The sequence below is a fragment of the Pongo pygmaeus genome, chromosome 11 (assembly GCF_028885625.2).
Source record: "Pongo pygmaeus isolate AG05252 chromosome 11, NHGRI_mPonPyg2-v2.0_pri, whole genome shotgun sequence".
Lineage (NCBI taxonomy): Eukaryota > Metazoa > Chordata > Mammalia > Primates > Hominidae > Pongo > Pongo pygmaeus.
Genome location: NC_072384.2, coordinates 75,947,673 through 75,968,608, shown reverse-complemented (window position 1 = coordinate 75,968,608; position 20,936 = coordinate 75,947,673). Strand labels below are relative to the sequence as shown.

General features: G+C 37.0%; 1 protein-coding gene across 3 annotated transcripts in view; it reads right to left on the bottom strand.

Moving 5' to 3' along the window:
* MTX2 (metaxin 2) overlaps positions 1 to 20,936 on the bottom strand; it is a 69,170-nt gene that overhangs the window by 12,439 nt on the left and 35,795 nt on the right. For 2 of the 3 annotated variants that reach the window (XM_054478095.2, XM_054478096.2), the window contains exon 4: positions 2,065 to 2,137. In XM_054478095.2, the coding sequence (XP_054334070.1) occupies positions 2,065 to 2,137 (73 nt within the window). Of the gene's footprint in view, positions 1 to 2,064; positions 2,138 to 16,967; positions 17,115 to 20,936 lie in introns of all 3 variants that reach the window. The other variant, XM_063647633.1, reaches the window with a different exon arrangement.

The window sequence follows — 20,936 nt, the reverse complement described above, 5'->3', positions numbered from 1 at the left end:
TTTCTTTTCTTAAAAATACATTGAGCGTTGTCAATTCTGAAGCAAAAAGAAGTGTGGATAGTCAACTGAGTATTAATCTTATATATCTCTAAATATAAAGAGATATATAAAAACAAAGACAACAAATCAGAAGTGAATAATGTTTTCTGTCACTAGCCTGCTTAATGAAAATGGAGCCAATGTTATCTCCTTATTATTGCAGGTATCAGGCAAAAACACAGTAAGACAGTTATTTTCTGGTGCCAATCAAAGGTCATATAAGAAAACTGAGGGCTTTGTTTACCGTCTTAGACAGAATAATCACTTTTAAAATTTTTATTCTAAAGAAAGCAAGAATATGTTGCCAAACAAGTTGGCAGATTTAAAGAACGCAAGAAATAGGACCTTGGATGTCATCTAATCTGACTACCTTATATTACAGATGAAGTCACTGAGGTGCAGAGAAGTGAAATTTCTCAAAGAAATAGTTAATATGTGACAAAGTCACAGAAGGATTAGTTAAAGATTTCCTAACTCTTTAGGAAATAAGAGTTTAAGTCAACTGGTCTTCTGACTATTCCATACTCTCTGCTTTAAAAATCTACCACAAGATCAAAGCAGCAAATACAATAAAAAACATTTCCCTATCACCTCAAATCATTAAATGAAAGAGAATACCAATCTGAGATATGATAAAATTTAAATATCTTAGTAGAAAGTGCCATTTTCATCTACCTATAGGAGACTCCTATGAAAGAATGTATATTTTTGTATGTCTCTAGAATATTTATGTTTGTCTTCTGCGCAGTCTAATAAAAAGAAAATAGGTATCTACCTAAATGACACTAAGTATAGTAATTTTAGGAAACAGGTGGATAAACTATATTGATATCTCACTTGCCAAAGATCTGAACTTTAGCATTAGATTACTAACCTTTTTACATAAATATACAAACACTTTTTGTATGACTACATAGAGGAAAAGGATGGACAGAACACAACATAACTTATTTCACCAGAATTCTGTAGTTCCTAAAATCTACGTATAAAACCAACACAACAATGAGTCAACGAATGCCCTCCAAGAATCTAAAATATGTTTACATTTACAAGCCTAGAAATTATTTTATGGAAATATTTTCTAAATGTATATTCATAAACCTCTAAAACCAGGTATTTATATAAAACAACATTCAGTATGTACAGAAGGGGTGTCTTCATACCTTTTAACAATTTCTACTACCCTTAAAAACTTAAGGTGGAAAAAAAAAAGTTTAACACAAGTCACTCCTAAATTATCATATCAAAATGAAAAATGTCTCCCTAAAAAGCAATGTTACACACTTATACCAATCATTTATATTTAATAATTTATTCAAAAAGGAGTAATTCTACTTATTATTGCTCCAACAAAACCATAATTACAATAATCATCCATAATTATGTATAACATTTATCAGCTTTGTAGCACATTTTTATATTAAAAATTCTTTGAATTATTTATTTAAAACAGTAATTTAGTCTACTGACATAAAGATAATACTGATTTTAAAAAACAGGAAGGCTAAAGCATCTCAAATCCTGTTAAAATTAAGCATTAGAAAAAATAATTAGAAACCAAAAACATTCAGTGATGACTTTAAGATCTAATGACAAATTAATTTTTCTACAATCTCTCTTCTTTCACCTGTATTATGGGAGAATATAATTTAGAAAGACGTGTTGAATAGTAAATGGATTCATTATTACTAAAATTTGTTTTCTCAACAGGAAAGTCTTATGTACATTAAGACTAGGGAAATCTGAGATCATGTATTTCCTTAACATTTACTATTTAAAACAATTCCCTTACTATTAAAACCATTTCCACATGTCAGTAACCATCTCTGATCACAGTTGAAATGAATAGATATGCCAACCCCAAGACTGTCAAATTTGCAATTGTTACTTTCTAAAACCATGGAAAGATTCTTCAAAGGGTAAACAAAAAAATCAGGCATTTTAACATGTAGATACAAACTGGACTATCACTATAATTTTATCACTCCATAATATTAACAGAGAAGAAAAAAAAAACACACTTACCAGATGGAGACATATATTCTGCATTTGCCCTACAAACTACTTTGATAGGCAAGTTACACATTTGCAAAAAGGCCTGTAAATCAAGATACATACAATAAGCCCAATAAAAGCATATGCATATTTGAACAGAAATTTGTATGCATTTCTTTTCTAAACTGAATAGTTTCATACTACAAAACTCTAATAGAAAACAATGAACCAATTTAAAGTGAAGGATTTGTTTTCCAAACAAAAATAAAATGTCATTTCACTACTTAAAAATCAGTATGATTTAGACATCAGTAAATACATGAAACTTAATGTATGTATACCTAAGGAATAAAATGTAAATTATCCACATTTATGTTACTGTATTAGTTTATGTAAACCAGCAATACTACATATTTTGCTTTAATTTTCTTAAGTAGATGACTAAAGTCCAAATTTTATAAGCTATTAATTGCTTCATTCCACTACTTTCTATAGGATCATCATCTTCCTCATTTTAGAGGAAAACTCAAAATACTATCTCTGCTACCTCAAAGTTCTCTCCAGTAATACTCTATATTCCAACATGTAGCTTCTGTGCTCACTAAGTCACTTTTTAAAGACTTAAATTGTTTATCTTTGTTCATAGTTACAAAAATGTTATAAGCAATTTAAATGTCTAATAATAAGTTTATGGGGTAAATCATTATAGTAAATCCAAACTATGGAATGCTATACACAATAAATTTTAAAACTCATGCTTTAGAAAAAATTTTTCATCAAGAAAAAATGTACACATTATAATATTAAGTAAAAAAAGTAAAAAAAAAGCAAAACTCTATTAGTAGATCACACTACTTCATTTTTAAATGTTTTTAAGACACCAGTGAACTCTGCCAAACCCACTGTTTTTTACAATACTCCAAGTCCACTCCCTTTGTTCTCTCTTCTATGACTTCTTGGCTTCTTTTTCTCTACTCACAAAATTTACTATTGTTATTTCTATAAAATCATTCAGTTATTCAATTGGGGAGGTCACAAGTTACAATGGTTCTGATTACCACATACAAATTGGAAGACAAACCTTTTGTCTATTTTGAAATTGAAAGTACTATAAATAGCTGTCAAAAGTAAGATAAATTAATAAATTAACAAGGATATTATTTATCATTTTACTCAACAGAGATTTCTCATAGGTTTATTATAATTCCTTCCTCAACTCTACATTAGAAATAAGTGTTAAGACTCTTAAGTGTTAAGGGTACAAAACAGTGATTAATATCTTGTACAAAGAACTCCATTTACCCAAAAGTATGTCAATTCTCTTCTGTTTTCTCAAAACTCCAGTCCTTTAGAGATGCCTGCCTCCAAAAATAAATCCCATGTGAGTCTGATTCCCCCACTAATTGCATCCTCTGATTCTTACATTGCTCTGTAACTTATGTATGCATGTCTGATCTCCCCAAGTAAATGGAATCTCTTACAAAACCAAGCGGGAGATTTTTTATTTTTATTTTTTGCAATTCTGTTCTCCTCCCCGCAATCTCCCTCATTTTCCCACAATTAACCTTTCATAGTGCACTACTTATAATAAGCAATATTGTTTACTGATTGAGCCATTCAAAGCTCCCAAGAGCTTATCATGGCAGAGGCTGTTATCCCTGCCACGTATGTTCTCCCCTTTCCCTACAGTGGTAGAAACTGTATCTGCACACAAGGCTGCCTAAAATAAAAACTTATTTTCCGGGCTCCCTTACAACTGGGTATGGCCAACTGGACTAAAAGTTCTGGACAACTGCTGGGAAGTTTCTTTAAAAGGAGAAAGTATCTCCTCTTTTTCCTCCCTGTTGACTAGAATGTAAAAAGGATGGCTATAGCTATAGCAGCCAAACAGAACCATGAAGTAGCAGCTGAGTGCTGGAAATGGTGGAGCAACGAGAGTAAAGGGGCCTAGGTTCTTGATAATCATGTAGTCACCAAACCTGGATTACCCGTGTTTGTAGGAGAAGTGAACTATATTTTTAAGCTACCACTATATTGGGTTTCTGTCACTCACTGCCAAATCCAATCTTAATTAATTCACCTACAGTTATGATTTCTAAGTCTAAACACCATCCTGCCCCACCAGAAGTTGATTCTTCTGTGTCTATTTAAGTGGAAACTAACGGTCCTTTAAAACCTATAACCAGTGATTCCAATTCATAGCAATAATAGTGAGCTTCCTGACTGACCCACAAAGATAGGGTAGGGTGGTGATTCTCAAACTTCAGCATGCATCAAAATCATGTCAAAGCATGGCTTGCAAGGAAAGAATTAGAGAAAATGAATATAAACAGTTCTTTCAAAAAGCCTGGATCAGAAAAAAAGGAAGAAGGGAGGAGAAGGGTTGCCTCCCTTCTATTACATATGAAGAAGAGTGGAGCTTACTAAAACACAAAGAGAAAAAAAATAATGGAGATAGGCTGAAACTACATAAAACAAGTGAAATAACTGATATACAAGATCCATGTGGCCAGAAGCGGTGGCTCACACCTGTAATCTCAGCACTTTTGGGGAGGCCAAGGCAAAAGGATCACTTGAGGCCAGGAGTTCAAGACCAGATTAGAAAACATAAGGAGAACCCATTCCTATAAAAAAGTTTAAAAAATTAGCTGGGCATGGTGGTGCACACCTTTAGTCTCAGCTACTCAAGAGGCTGAGGTAGGAGGATTGCTTGAACCTGGGAGGTCAAGGCTGCACTAAGCCATGATCACACCACTGCACTCCAGCCTGGGCAATACGAGACCCTGTCTCAAAAAAAAAGAACAGGTAAAAAGGGAGGAAGTAAGACCTTAGCTGGAGAGATCTGTTTTTGTCAGAACAGGACACTTTTCCCACTGTAATGCAAGAGGTGGTGGGGAATCAGTGATGATGACTGCAAGTTGATAAGAAAGAACAAGAATGTGAGTGCTCATATTTTACAAAATAGAAGGAGAAATCTTTTGCTGAGAATGAAAAACTAAGAAGGGATTGAGGCCTTCAGTAGAACAAAAAAAGAGTTTGAAATAATTGTTTAATATATCTTCTCAAAGGCATGAATAATATTCAACTGTTAATAATAATATTGTATAAAATAGTAAATATAGTATATTTTGCTAAACTACATGCGTAGTGGTAACTATGCTAATTAATATTCCAAAATGCTGTATTTCACTTAAAATAAAAGCAGAATTGTAATGTTCTGCAATCAAACCTATGCTTCTTTTTTTTGAGACAGAATTTCACTCTGTCGCCCAGGCTGGAATGCAGTGGCGCAATCTCAGCTCAACGCAACCTTCAACTCCCAAAACCCATGCTTCTTAGTCCCATGCTTTTTATTTTTTTATAAAAACTGACAATTTTACCAATTAAATGACACTCAACTTACTACAAACCTCAATTGATAGCATAATTCTAGTTAGCCAATTAATCTGTAGTTCACAAAAAAGTTTGATGTCACAAAGCATTTTCATCCAAACTTTAAAAATGCAAAAACAGGCCACTCCCAGTGCTTCCAGAGGCCGAGTAGGGAGGATTGCTTGAGTCTAAGAGTTCAAGACCAGCCTGGGAAACATAGTGTGAGAGTTTCTCTCTACAAAAATTTTTTAAAATTAGCAGCACAGGCTGGGTGCGGTGGCTCATGCCTATAATCGCAGCACTTTGGGAGGCCAAGGCAGGCGGATCACGAGGTCAGGAGTTTGAGACCAGCCTGGCCAACATGGTGAAACCCTGACTCTACTAACAATACAAAAAGTAGCCGGGCGTGGTGGTGCGTGCCTGTAGTCCCAGCTACTCAGAAGGCTGAGGCAGGAGAATCACTTGAACGCAGGAGACAGAGGTTGCAGTGAGCTGAGGTTGCACCACTGCACTCCGGCCTAGGTGACAGAGCAAGACTCCATCTCAAAAAAAAAACCAAAACAAAACAAAACAAAAAAAAAATTAGCAGCATGTGGTGGCAGGCACCTATAGTCCCAGCTACTCGGGGAAGCTATGGTAGGAGGATAGCTTGAGCCCAATAATTAAAGGTAAGCTATGATCATGCAAAAAAAAAAAAAAAAAAAGCAAAGCCAAAACATTACTATGACTATTTTCAATAATATAAGCACTCTAAAACAACAGCAAGGTTTGACTCAAACAGTATTTCCCCTTTCTCTTGAAAGATGGAAGAAAACACTGGAGAGGCTCACTTTCACCTTCCACTTTGACTTTCAATATCTTGTCAGCACACAAAAATACTCCAAATAACTGGCATGGCACACTCATCTAAAACATATTTTCTTTTCAATTCGGAAATAGCAATCTGCATATTTTTATTCTTATGGAAGTCAAAGAAAAATGTATTTCAAATTATAATAATGAATAATGAACTTGGAACAACTCAGCTAACTCTTATTCCTCGGTTGAATACTTTATTCCAAACTAATTTAAATGAATAACAACATAAAATAATTTGAATAAAACACTTAGCACATCCTATCAGAATAACGTTTTATAACTATGCTGTCCAATATGGTAGCCACTAGTCACATGTGGCTCCTTAATTAATGTTTGAATAAAATTTTAAATTCAGTTCCCTAGTCACACTAGCCACATTTCAAGTGCTCAACAGGCACGTGTGGCTATTGGCTATTGTATTTATTGAACAGCACAGATTCAGAACACTTCCATCATCACAGTGTGATGTGATGATGTCTACTGGATGTCTATCAGATAGCACGGATATATAACAACAGTAATCAGTACATAAAGGAGACCTTAGCAAGAGAGGCTGCCATCATCTGAAAGTGATTATACCAAACATTATTTTTAAAAACCTGCATAATAGCACAGTGTCCAAAAACCCTGCAAGTGATACAATCAACTTTCAATGATGGCGACACATTAAATACCATATTTCCAATTTCTGAGAGAATATAAAGATTACTCATTTGCTGAGCAACTCCAATTGCTAAAATGAGGAGGCAAATGTATTCTTATGTGAAAACTAAGAACTAAAGAATAAATTAAAACTGCACTCATTCTTTATAAATAAATTTAGTGAGTACCTGGTAGGAAATTTTTTAAATGCACACATATGTATATGTACACATAACATAATTGCCCGTACCTGATTTCTAAGACCCTGAAATTTAATCAGCTTGATGTAGTTTCAACATATTGAATACATTAATTGAATTTGTAAGATCAAAAAAATTCACTTGAAAGGGTAGGGTCTCAGGGGTAGGGTTTTTTACTCTAAAAAAAAATTCAAAGAAAAAAAACTATTACCAAATCATCAATAACTGGTTAAACATGAAGGACTAAATTTACACATTTATCTCTGCAACCTTTAAAAAAATCTATTAAAATAACAATGAAGAAATAGAAAAGGTATACACCCAGAAAAACATAAAGAATAGCAGAGGAGACAAAAGCAGACCAGAGATGTCAACCCATTTTTCTAAGATGGAAAGCAGACTTAGCAGGGCAGAGGGCAGAGGAAGCTGAAACCTAAGAGTTTGCACAGTAGAAGATCAATACATTTGCATCACAGAAACTAGGAAGATTCCAAAATTGGAAGCACCAAGTAACACAGAAGGCAGAGGTGAGATACAGGACAGCAAATAAAGGACTGGATGAAAGTCTACATAAGCATCAGACAATTAGCCCTCCCCCAGTCTAGCAGGAGACAAAGGTTTATTCCTTGGAGAAACTGAACTACAGGGACCCAAACAGCAGAGGGCACTGGGTGAGGTGCCACTTTGAAAGAGGCAAAGTTAAGGGTAAGTATACATACTGATCGAGATTCACACAGGATCCCTCTCCCTCTCAGCTCCCAAACATAGGATATCACTCCAGGATATCTCTCTGGAGAAAAAAAATCTACATATTGATGGTTTTATTGGGGGTGGAGTGGGCTAGGAATAGTGACAAACAAAAATGACCTCTCAATATGTAATCAATCTACAGTGACATCCACATGTCAAAAAGTCCCTCATCTCTTTAGCCTCACTCTTAACTATAAATTGTCAGCAGAGATCAATAGATACTTGAGGAAAGCCTCAAACAAAATACAGAGGCAAAACAAACCACAGAAAAAGGAACTGGCAAACAAAACTGCAGAGAGCAAGACAACTTCACTGAAAAATTATAATGGTGAATATTTACTGAGCACTTACTATATGCCAAGCACTTGCACAAGAACTTTACCCTATAAGGTATGTACAAGTATCACTATCTTAAGATGAGAAAAAAGAACAGAGATCAGGGTGTAGAGAGAGGGAGGGAGACAAAAAGAAAGGAGGGAAAAAAGGAAGGAAAGAAGTTATGTGCCTGGTATATAACAGGCAGATAATGATTACCAGATGAATAAATAAATGAATACATGAAAATGTAAACAATAACGTCTAGTTTTAGTCATGTGAATTTTTGAAAACAAAGCAACAGAAACTTCTGAAAACAAAAGTTTTTTTTTTTTTTAAAAAGACACTTAGTCAAAATCCAAAACACAATTTACAGTCAACCACTGGTTGTAATATACAATCAATGTGACCTTTTGAGGGCACTTTGGTAAGGTCTATCAAAATTCTATATGCACATATCCTTTGAACTAGAAATGTTATTGCTATAAATACATAATATGAACATATATGTATAAAATTATACAAGATATGTGTAAGGATATTCACACTTAAGCCCTATTTATAACAGCAAAATAATCAATAGTTTGATACCTATCAATAAAAGACTGGTGAAAACAAATTATGATGCATCCATCAACGGAATATTTATAGCCTTCAAAAAAGAATAAGGTTGGCTGGGCAAGGTGGCTCACACCAGTAATCCCAGCACTTTGGGAGGCCGAAGCAGATGGATCGCTTGAGCCCAGGAGTTCAAGACCAGCCTGGGCAACATGGCAAAATCCCGTCTCAACTAAAAATACAAAAAAATGGACAAGCATGATGGTGTGTGCCTGTAGTCCCAGCTACTTGGGAGGCTGAGGTGGGAGAATCACCTAAGCCCAGGAGGTTGAGGCTGTAGTAAGCCATGATCACACCACTGCACTCTAGCCTGGGTGATGGGCATAAGACCCTGTCAAAACAAAAACCAAACAAACAAATAAATAAACAAATAAAATAAAGAGTAAGGTTGCTCCTCAACTGGATTTCTTACACTAAATTCCAAAAGACATTTCTCCTCTGGAATCTCTAATAAGGGCTACTGAATTACATAAGATGACATACGCCAAATGCAAAACTGCTTTTCGTGAGGCTGTTTCTTCTAATGACCTAGAGCAAAACATTAAAACATAGTTCAAAAAGGCCTACAAAGGCTATTTGGTCCACTATGAAACTTCCTGGTGAGCTAACTTGCCAGAAAGACATAACTTTGAGTACCTACAAAAATAAATTCAACATGTATATACTGAGCACCCACTATGTATCAAGGACTGTCCTAGCTACTGGGACAAGCAGGCAACATAAAGTCTCAGTCCTTATGGAGTTTACACCACAATGGAGACAGATAACAAGCAAATAAACCAGAAAATATGCATGGTAATTCCTGCTACTTAGAAATACAAAGCAGTGTAAAGGTATGGCTATTAAATATAGGGTAGTCAGATAAGGCCTCACTAATAAGGTAACATCTGACCATAAACCTAAGAAAGTTAGGGAGCAAGCCATGCAGATATCTAAGGGGAGAACAGTCCAAGTTTAAATACCTGAAGCAGGCTTGTGCTTCAACTATGTTTCAGCAACAGTTAACAAGACCAGTATGACTATGTGGGAGTAAGGAAGTGAGTATTAAGAGATGGGATCAGAGAGGCAACCAAAAATATCATGTAGGACCTTATAGGTAATTGTGAGGTCTTGGCTTCTACTGAGTGAGACAAGAAATCATTAGACGGTGTTGAGCTGGGGATTGCTGTAATTTGACCGAACACTTCAAAGGACACAAACAACTACACAGAGATTAGACTGTTGAGAGCAGAACCACTGAAGCAGGAGAACTAATTAGGAGGCTTTTGTAATGATCCAGGCAAGATATGATGGTGGCCTGGACCAGGGTGGGAGTGATGAAAGTGATACGTCAGATTCTAGCTATATTTTTAAGGGAGGGTCAAGAAGTTTTGCTGATAACTCAATGTGGATATAGGAAAAAGAATTCCAAAAATGACTAAAAATTTCTGGCATAAACAACTAGAAAGATGGAACTGGTATTTACCAAGCTAGGAAAAACTGTGGGGTAAGCAGGTTTTGGTGGAAGGAAGGGGACCTACATGTCTTTAGATTGTTGTCTCTAATTATCACTTTTTGGACAGACTTCTGACGAGAAATGAATAGCAGACAACTCTACTCTTTTTACAAAGGCCTAGAATTGCTAAGAGTACGGCCATGTGCTTTGAAAACCAGATAAGCAAGTTCTATTAAAAATTTGAGAAGCCTAATCCTCAAGGCCACCCAACCTCTTTTATGCACACAACTGACAGAAAAGCCTACAAATGTACATCATACTATCTGTTAGCACTTCCTGCAGGTATGATACTTATCAAGGTGCTAAGAAATGAGAAGAACTACAGATGTCAGGCAGAATAAAAATATAATCAAGGACCATCTTCATCTTTGGTCTTTTCTGCTTCCTGCACCTATAGCCTACCAAGTTTAAAAACTGAAAAGTCAATTTAACATCTTGGTTAAATGAGAAGTTTTAAGAAGCTAAGAAGCTGTCCCATAAGAGCAGTATAATCTTCTGAAAATTTACTGAGAAGCTACACATGAAGGAACCACTGTTAGCTTGAATCCTTTAAAATCTCAGCAATTATGGCCCAATCTTCAGGACTTCAAAAGTAAACAAGCAGGTCTTATAATTAAGAAAAGCAGGTAAACAGAATAACAATGTGCAAATCAACAAAACAAAACATCTTAAATATTATACATATCTAATTTCAAGTCTTCAATCCCAAATATACTAATAATACTCCAGAAAGAAATGTTGGAGGAAATCAGTGAAACTAAATGTATCAGTGAAACTAAATTTTTTTTTTTTTTTTTTTTGAGACAGAGTCTTGCTCTGTCACCCAGGCTGGAGTGCAGCAGTGCGATCTCGGCTCACCGTAATCTCTGCCTCCCAGGCTCAAGCAATTCTCATGCCTCAGCTTCCCAAGTAGGTGGGACTACAGGCGTGTACTATTACACCCAGCTAATTTTTTGTATTTTTAGTAGAGACGGGGTTTTGCCATGTTGGCCAGGCTGGTCACGAACTCCTGGCCTCAAGTGATCTGCCCGTCTTGCATTCCAAAGTGCTGGGATTAGAGGCATAAGCCACCACTGCACCTAGCCCTAAATATGATGGTTTCTGACAGGAGTAAGGGAACAGACTCTACAACACTTTTTAAAATATCAAATATCCTTTGTTTTAACTGCATTAAGTTAAAAAAAAAAAAAAAGCAATACACAGTTCAGAAAATGGTAAAAAGGGCTCAATGCAGTTGAATGGAAATAGCCTTGGTGGCTACTGTGCACAAGAATGATGCTAACTCATTGAGATTGCTGTCTTTACCATCCTTTATTCTTACTTTCTGTTGCTGAGTCATAAACCCTACCACTCATGACTGGGCAACCACCAGCACATTTTACTGATTAAATGCCCTAGCAGAACCTAATGGATCCTAACAGAGTACAGATTTTGAAAGCAAGTTACCTAAGTGAAAAAAAGATTAGAGTGAACATACATTTAAAAGAAGGAAATCCTCTGCATCAGTCTTAAGAATCAGTATAGAACAATAAGGCCAGGCGCAGTGGCTCACGCCTGTAATCCCAGCACCTTGAGAGGTCAAGGCGGGTGGATTATTTGTGGTCAGGAGTTCAAGACCGGCTGGCCAAAATGGTGAAACCCTGTCTCTACTAAAAACACAAAAATTAGCTGGGTGGTGGTGGTGCACACCTGTAATCTCAGCTACTTGGGAGGCTGAGGCAGGAGAGTCACTTGAGCCTGGGAGATGGACGTTGCAGTGAACCAAGATCGCACCACTGCACTCCAGTCTGGGTGACAGAGTGAGACCCTATCTCCAGAAAAAAAAAAAAAAAAAGAATCAGTATAGAACAATAAGAAGTTAATGAGCAGAAGATCAGAGAGAGCTCTCTGGGTAGAATCCTGGGAACTGTGTTAGCTTGAAAAAGTACCTTTATCTCAGAAGCTTTCTCATTTCTAAATTAGACAATCAGGCAGATTAACTGAAGTTCTATATGTAAAACACTTTATACACTATCTGACACAGAGTAATTCAAAAAATATTAGGTATTATTATTAATAGTAGTAACAACATTCATAATAATAAATACTCATTTGTTCATCTGCAAAGGAAGAAAGACCACTTCACCTTGGTGACTTCAAAAGAAAGCTGGCTTCATTTATTTTATTACCTTTTAATGTCTCCTTATGAGAAAAATTAAAATAATTATTATGTACTATAATTTAATTGTATTTACTTCTATAAAATCAAAATACCAAGATTGTGTACTGAAATAAAAATTTCTAGAAAGATGTTAAAAGAATAAAGGAAAATAACCAAAAATGCTTTTTTCTTTTTTTTACTTTTTTTTTTGAGATGGCATTTCACTGTTGTTGCCCAGGCTGGAGTACAATGGTGCAATCTTGGCTCACTGCAACCTCCGCCTCCCAGATTCAAGCGATTCTCTCACCTCAGCCTCACTAGTAGCTGGGATTACAGGCATGTGCCACCACCCCTGGCTAATTTTTTGTATTTAGTAGAGATGGGGTTTCACCATATTGGACAGGCTGGTCTCAAACTCCTGACCTCAGGTGATCCACCCACCTCAGCCTTCCAAAGTGCTGAGATTACACGCGTGAGACACTACGCCCGGCCCAATAGCACTTTTCAAAATAATAGTGAATATATGCTTTATGTTTTCAATATATATAATTACATAATATAACCTTTTCTAACCAAGCAAAAACAAGATATCTAAATATTGATATAGATGTTTGTGAATAATTTTTAGAGTCATACACACTGATAAAACTGATAAATGAACTGACAGAAGGACTCCATCCCCCAAGAATATATGGTTCATTAGTATACATAGACAATGTCTATCTTGTTTACTACTTTAGTCCTCGGCATACAATAAAGTCCCAATAAACATTTGCTTAATGAACAAGCCATAGATATTCCTAAAAATAAATGTAAACATTCCTAAGTTCACAGAAAGCTAGTAAGCTATAGCAAAAATTAGCATTTTGTAATTTTACGGGTTCAGAGCTCACTGCTTTAAAAAGTTAGATGTAACTCTTGTTAAGTTCAGAGATATTTTAAAAAATCAATAGTTACAAATATCAGTAAGTTGATACTGCTTTAGAAAACAGTAACAGGAATTCAACTTAAAAACTATTAATAATGATCTGGCCCACAACCGCAAGAGGGCCGAACAGGAATGGCTCCAGTCCGCAGCTCCCAGCACGATCGACGCAGAAGACGCGTGATTTCTGCATTTCCAACTGAGGTACCTGGTTCATCTCACTGGGACTGGATGGAAAGTGGGTGCAGCCCATGGAGGGCTAGGAAAAGCAGGGTGGGGCACTGCCTCACCCAGGAAGTTCAAGGGGTCAGGGGATATCCCTTTTCTAGCCAAAGGAAGTCGTGAGAGACTGCCTGGAAAAATGGGACACTTCCAACCAAATACTGTGCTCTTCCCACGGTCTCAGCAACCAGCAGACAAGGTGATTCTCTCCCGTGCCTGGCTCAGTGGCTCCCATGCCCACAGAGCCTTGCTCACTGCTAGCACAGCAGTCTGAGACGGATCTGTGAGACAGCCCCCTGGCTGGGAGAGGGGCGTCCTCCATTGCTGAGGCTTGAGTAGGTAAACAAAGCCACCTGGAAGCTCGAACTGGGCGGAGCCCGCCGCAGATCAACAAGGCCTACTGCCTCTATGTTCCACCTCTGTGGGCAGGGCATAGCTGAACAAAAGACAGCAGACAACTTCTGCAGACTTGTCCCTGTCTGACAGCTCTGAAGAGAACAGTGGTTCTCCCAGCACAGCGTTTGAGCTCTGAGAACAGACAGACTGCCTCTTCAAGTGGGTCCCTGACCCCCGTGTAGCCTAACTCGGAGACACCTCCCAGTAAGGGCCGAAAGACACCTCATATAGTTCAGTGCTCCTCTGGGATGAAGCTTCCAGAGGAAAGAACAGGCAGCAATATTTGCCATTCTGCAGCCTCTGCTGGTGATACCCAAGCAAACAGGTCTGGAGTGGACCTCCAGCAAACTCCAACAGACCTGCAGCTGAGGGACCTGACTGTTAGAAGGAAAACTAACAAACAGAAAGGAATAGCATCAACATCAACAAAAAGGTCTTCTACACCAAAACCCCATCTGTAGGTCACCAACACCAAAGACCAAAGGTAGACAAAACCACAAAGATGGGGAGAAACCAGAGCAGAAAAGCTGAAAATTCTAAATCAGAGCGCCTCTCCTCCTCCAAAGGATAGCAGCTCCTCGCTAGCAATGGAACAAAGCTGGACGGAGAATGACTTTCACGAGTTGACAGAAGTAGGCTTCAGAAGGTCGGTAATAACAAACTACTCCGAGATAAAGCAGGATGTTCGAACCCATCATAAGGAAGCTAAAAACCTTGAAAAAATGTTAGAGGAATGGCTAACTAGAATAAACAGTGTAAAAAAGACATTAAATGACCTCACAGAGCTGAAAACCATGGCACAAGAACTTCATGACGCATGCACAAGCTTCAATAGCCGATTTGATCAAGTGGAAGAAAGGGTATCAGTGATCGAAGATCAAATTAATGAAATAAGGCGAGAAGATAAGGTTAGAGAAAAAAGAGTCAAAAGGAACAAACAAGGCCTCCAAGAAATATGGGACTATGTGAAAAGACCAAATCTACATTGGATTGGTGTACCTGAAAGTGATGGGGAGAATGGAACCAAACTGGAAAACACTCTTCAGGATATTATCCACTAGAGCTTTCCCAACCTAGCAAGGTAGGCCAACACTCAAATTCAGGAAATATAGAGAACACCACAAAGATACTCCTCAACAAGAGCAACCCCAACACACATAATTGTCAGATTCACCAAGGTTGAAATGAAGGAAAAGATGTTAAGGGCAGCCAGAGAGAAAAGTGGAGTTACCCACAAAGGGAGGCCCATCAGACTAACAGCAGATCTCTCAGCAGAAACCCTACAAGCCAGAAGAGACTGGGGGCCAATATTCAACATTGTTAAAGAAAAGAATTTTCAAAACAGAATTTCATATCCAGCCAAACCAAGCTTCAAAGTGAAGGAAAAATAAAATCCTTTACAGACAAGCAAATGCTGAGAGAGTTTGTCACCACCAGGCCTGCCTTACAAGAGCTCCTGAAGGAAGCACTAAACATGGAAAGAAAACAACCGGTACCAGCCACTGCAAAAACAGGCCAAACTGTAAAGACCATCGATGTTGTGAAGAAACTGCATCAATTAACAGGCAAAATAACCAGCTAATATCATAATGACAGGATCAAATTCACATATAACAATATTAACCTTAAATGTAAATGGGCTAAATGCCCCCAATTAAAAGACACAGACTGGCAAATTGGATAAAGAGTCAAGACCCATCAGTGTGCTGTATTCCGGAGACACACCTCATGTGCAAAGATGCACATAGGCTCAAAATAAAGGGATGGGGGAAGATCTACCAAGCAAATGGAAGGCAAAAAAAAAAAAAAAAAAAACAGGGGTTGCAATCCTAGTCTCTGATAAAACAGACTTTAAACCAACAAAGATAAAAGAGACAAAGAAGGCCATTACATAATGGTAAAGGGATCAATTAAACAAGAAGAGCTAAATATCCTAAATATATATGCACCCAATACAGGAGCACCCAGATTCATAAAGCAAGTCCTTAGAGACCTACAAAGAGACTTAGACTCCCACACAATAATAATGGGAGACTTTAACACCCCACTGTCAATATCAGACAGATCAACAAGACAGCAGGTTGACAAAGATATCCAGGACCTGAACTCAGCTCTGCAACAAGCAGACCTAATAGACACCTACAGAACTCTCCACCCCAATTCAACAGAATGTACATTCTTCTCAGCACCACATTGCATTTATTCTAAAATTGACCACATAATTGGAAGTAAAGCACTCCTGAGCAAATGTAAAAGAACTGAAATCACAACAAACTGTCTCTCAGACCACAGTGCAATCAAATTAGAACTCAGGATTAAGAAACTCACTCAAAACTGCTCAACTACATGGAAACTGAACAACCTGCTCCTGAATGACTACTGGGTAAATAACGAAATGAAGGCAGAAATAAAGATGTTCGTTGAAACCAATAAGAACAAAGACACAACGTACCAGAATCTCTGGAACACATTTAAAGCAGTGTGTAGAGGGAAATTTACAGCACTAAATGCCCACAAGAGAAAGCAGGAAAGACCTAAAATCGACACCCTAACATCACAATTAGAAGAACTAGAGAAGCAAGAGCAAACAAATTCAAAAGCTAACAGAAGGCAAGAAATAACTAAGATCAGAGCAGAACTGAAAGAGATAGAGACACAAAAAACCCTTCAAAATATCAATGACTCTAGGAACTAGTTTTTTGAACAGATCAACAAAATTGATAGACCGCTAGCAAGACTAATAAAGAAGAAAAGAGAGAAGAATCAAATACACACAATAAAAAATGACAAAGGGGATATCACCAACGATCCCAAAGAAATACAAACTACCATCACAGAATACTATAAACACCTGAATGCAAATAAACTAGAAAATCTAGAAGAAATGGATAAATTCCTGGACACATACACCCTCCCAAGACTAAACCAGGAAGAAGCTGGATCTCTGAATAGACCAATAACAGGATCTGAAATTGAGGCAATAATTAATAGCCTACCAACCAAAAAATGTCCAGGACCAGACGGATTCACAGCCGAATTCTACCAGAGGTAAAAAGAGGAGCTGGGACCGTTGCTTCTGAAACTATTCCAAACAGGGAATCCTCCCAAACTCATTTCATGAGGCCAACATCATCCTGATACCAGAGCCTGGCAGAGACACAACAAAAAAGAGAATTTTAGACCAACATTACTGATGAACATCAATGCAAAAATCCTCCATAAAATACTGGCAAACCGAATCCAGCAGCAGCACATCAAAAACCTTATCCACCATGATCAAGTCGGCTTCATCCTTGGGATGCAAGGCTGGTTCAACATACGCAAATCAATAAAGGTAATCCATCACGTAAACAGAACCAATGACAAAAACCACATGATTATCTCAATAGATGCAGAAAAGGCCTTTGACAAAATTCAACAGCCCTTCATGCTAAAAAGTCTCAATCAACTAAGTATTGATGGAACATATCTCAAAATAATAAGAGCTATTTGTGACAAACCCACAGCCAATATCAAACTGAATAGGCAAAAATGGGAAGCACTCCCTTTGAAAACCCGCACAAGACAAGCATGCCCTCTCTCACCACTCCTATTCAACATAGTGTTAGAAGTTCTGGCCAGGGCAATCAGGCAAGAGAAAGAAATGAAGAGTATTCAATTAGGAAATGAGGAAGTCAAATTGTCCCTGTTCGCAGATGACATGACTGCATGTTTAGAAAACCCCATCGTCTCAGCCCAAAATCTCAAGCTGATAAGCAACTTCAGCAAAGTGTCAGGATACAAAATCAATGTGCAAAAATCACAAGCATTCTTATACACCATTAAAAGACAAACAGAGCCAAATCATGAGTGAACTCCCATTCACAATTGCTACAAAGAGAATAAAATACCTGGGAATCCAACTTACAAGGGATGTGAAGGACCTCTTCAAGGAGAACTACAAACTACTGCTCAAGGAAATAAAAGAGGACACAAACAAATGGAAGAATATTCCATGCTCATGGATAAGAAAAATCAATATCGTGAAAATGGCCATACTGCCTAAAGTAATTAATAGATTCAATGCCATCCCCAACAAGCTACCAATGACTTTCTTCACGGAACTGAAAAAACTAAAGTTCGTATGGAACCAAAAAAGAGTCTGCATTGCCAAGACAATCCTAAGGAAAAAGAACAAAGCTGGAGGCATCACACTACCTGACTTCAAACTATACTACAAGACTACAGTAACCAAAACAGCATGGTACTGGTACCAAAACAGAGATATAGACCAATGGAACAGAATAGAGGCCTCAGAAATAACACCACACATCTACAACCATCTGATCTTTGACAAACCTGACAAAAACAAGAAATGGGGAAAGGATTCCCTATTTAATAAACGGTGTTGGGAAAACTGGCTAGCCATATGTAGAAAGCTGAAACTGGATCCCTTCCTTACACCTCATACAAAAATTAATTCAAGATGGATTAAAGACTTACATGTTAGACCTAAAACCATAAAAAATCTAGAAGAAAACCTAGGCAATACCATTCAGGACATAGGCATGGGCAAGGACTTCATGTCTAAAACACCAAAAAACAATGGCAACAAAAGCCAAAATAGGCAAATGGGATCTAATTAAACTAAACAGCTTCTGCACAGCAAAAGAAACTACCATCAGAGTGAACAGGCAACCTACAGAATAGGAGAAAATTTTTGCAATCTACCCATCTGACAAAGGGCTAATATCCAGAATCTACAAAGAACTCAAACAAATTTACAAGAAAAAAACAAACCCATCAAAAAGTGGGCAAAGGATATGAACAGACACTTCTCAAAAGAAGACATTTATGCAGCCAACAGACACATGAAAAAATGCTCATCATCACTCGTCATCAAAGAAATGCAAATCAAAACCAAAATGAGATATCATCTCACACCAGTTAGAATGGCAATCATTAAAAAGTCAGGAAAATACAGATGCTGGAGAGGATGTGGAGAAATAGGAATGCTTTTACACTGTTGGTGGGAGTGTAAATTAGTTCAACCATTGTGGAAGACAGTGTGGTGATTCCTCAAGGATCTAGAACTAGAATCACCATTTGAGCCAGCCATCCCATTACTGGGTATATACCCAAAGGATTATGAATCATGCTACTATAAAGACACATGCACACCTGTTTATTGCAGCACTATTCACAATAGCAAAGACTTGGAACCAACCCAAATGTCCATCAATGATAGACTGGATTCAGAAAATGTGGCACATATACACCATGGCATACTATGCAGCCATAAAAAAGGATGAGTTCATGTCCTTTGCAGGGACATAGATGAAGCTGGAAACCATCATTCTCAGCAAACTATCACAAGGACAGAAAACCAAACACCACATGTTCTCACTCATAGATGGGAATTGAACAATGAGATCACTTGGACACAGGGCAGGGAACATCACACACCAGGGCCTGTCAGGGGGTGGGGGTGCTGGGGAAGGGATAGCATTAGGAGAAATACCTAATGTAAATGATGAGTTGATGGGTGCAGCAAACCAACATGGCACATGTATACCTATGTATCAAACCTGCACATTGTGCACATGTACCCTAGAACTTAAAGTATAAAAAATAATAATGACCTATGTAGAAATCAGAAACCACAATTCAATAAACATAAAAAGCTTTAAAGAGAGTGAATTTATTACCAAAAAATATGAAATGCTATTTGAGAGAACATTTGAAGACATATCACTTCATAGACTGACCTTCCTTAATGAAACTCTCACCTAGAAACTACTCCTGGAATATTTGAGTCAATTTTAGATACATCAACATCTGACAGCTATAGAAAAAAATCAGGTTATTTCTGAAAGCAACAAAAAAGACAACTAGAATAGAGAAAGATATAAGCTTTCCCTGTGAGAATTACATATAAATAACGTGCTGATAGAACCGATAAATGAACTGATAAAAGCCCCTCCTCCCAAGAATATAAGCTTCATTAGTACATACAGACCATGTCTATCTTGTTTACAACTTTCATAAAGTTGTAGGGTCAAAATTAAGCAAGAGTTATAAAACAGTCAAAAGTACAGAAAGAACAATTCTTGTAACCCAATAACCTAACACAACACCAGTTACATAGTTAGCACTCAATGAACAGTTGGGGAGAAAGGAAAAAATATATACATTCTTTTTCTGAGCTCCTATAATGAATGCTTTAAAATTTTGTTACTTACAAAAAAATTCCCAACTGATAAAAATAATAACAAAAAAAATTAAAATTCTTAGGATGAACTAGCAGATGGCAGGAACATATATTCATTTCTTTTTAATTAACTAATAGTAACTCAGTATTGAAACACTTGCCAATGACCAGCACCAACTGTCTTCTTTCCTCTTCTTTATTCCAAAGACAAAATGAACACTTGTCTTTCAAGTTAGATACACAGCATACTCTCTTTAGTTACACCTAAGCAGTAAAATCAGCATTGCTTGCCAATAAAAATATAAAAGTAATTCAAAATTTTAAAGAATTGCCTTTAATAAGTTTTTAAAGATTAGATGCTTTACACTGATTAATACCATGGGATTCGAGGGGTTATAAACACAGCTTCTAAATTTATGTAAGTCACATGAACAAAGTTATTCAAATTCTAGATAGGTAGCAATCCATTTTCAGTCCAACCAGGTAAAGCTATCCTTAGACAGCAGACCTCAGGTTTTTCTTCTTTAGGACAAAGCTTCTATTCATTTCCTAATTAAATTTGAAATATTTTATGTAAGAATTCACTAACGACTATTCTCAAGCATGCAATGCCATTTTCAGGACACAAAATAAAAATGATTGTGAATTTTAATTCATATCCTTTTTCAACCAGACACCAAGGAAAATTTGTGACAACTGAAGAATTATTTTCTACCTTACTGAAGAGGCATGATTTAAAATTAAAAACCATGAACAAATCTATCTATAAAATAACTCAT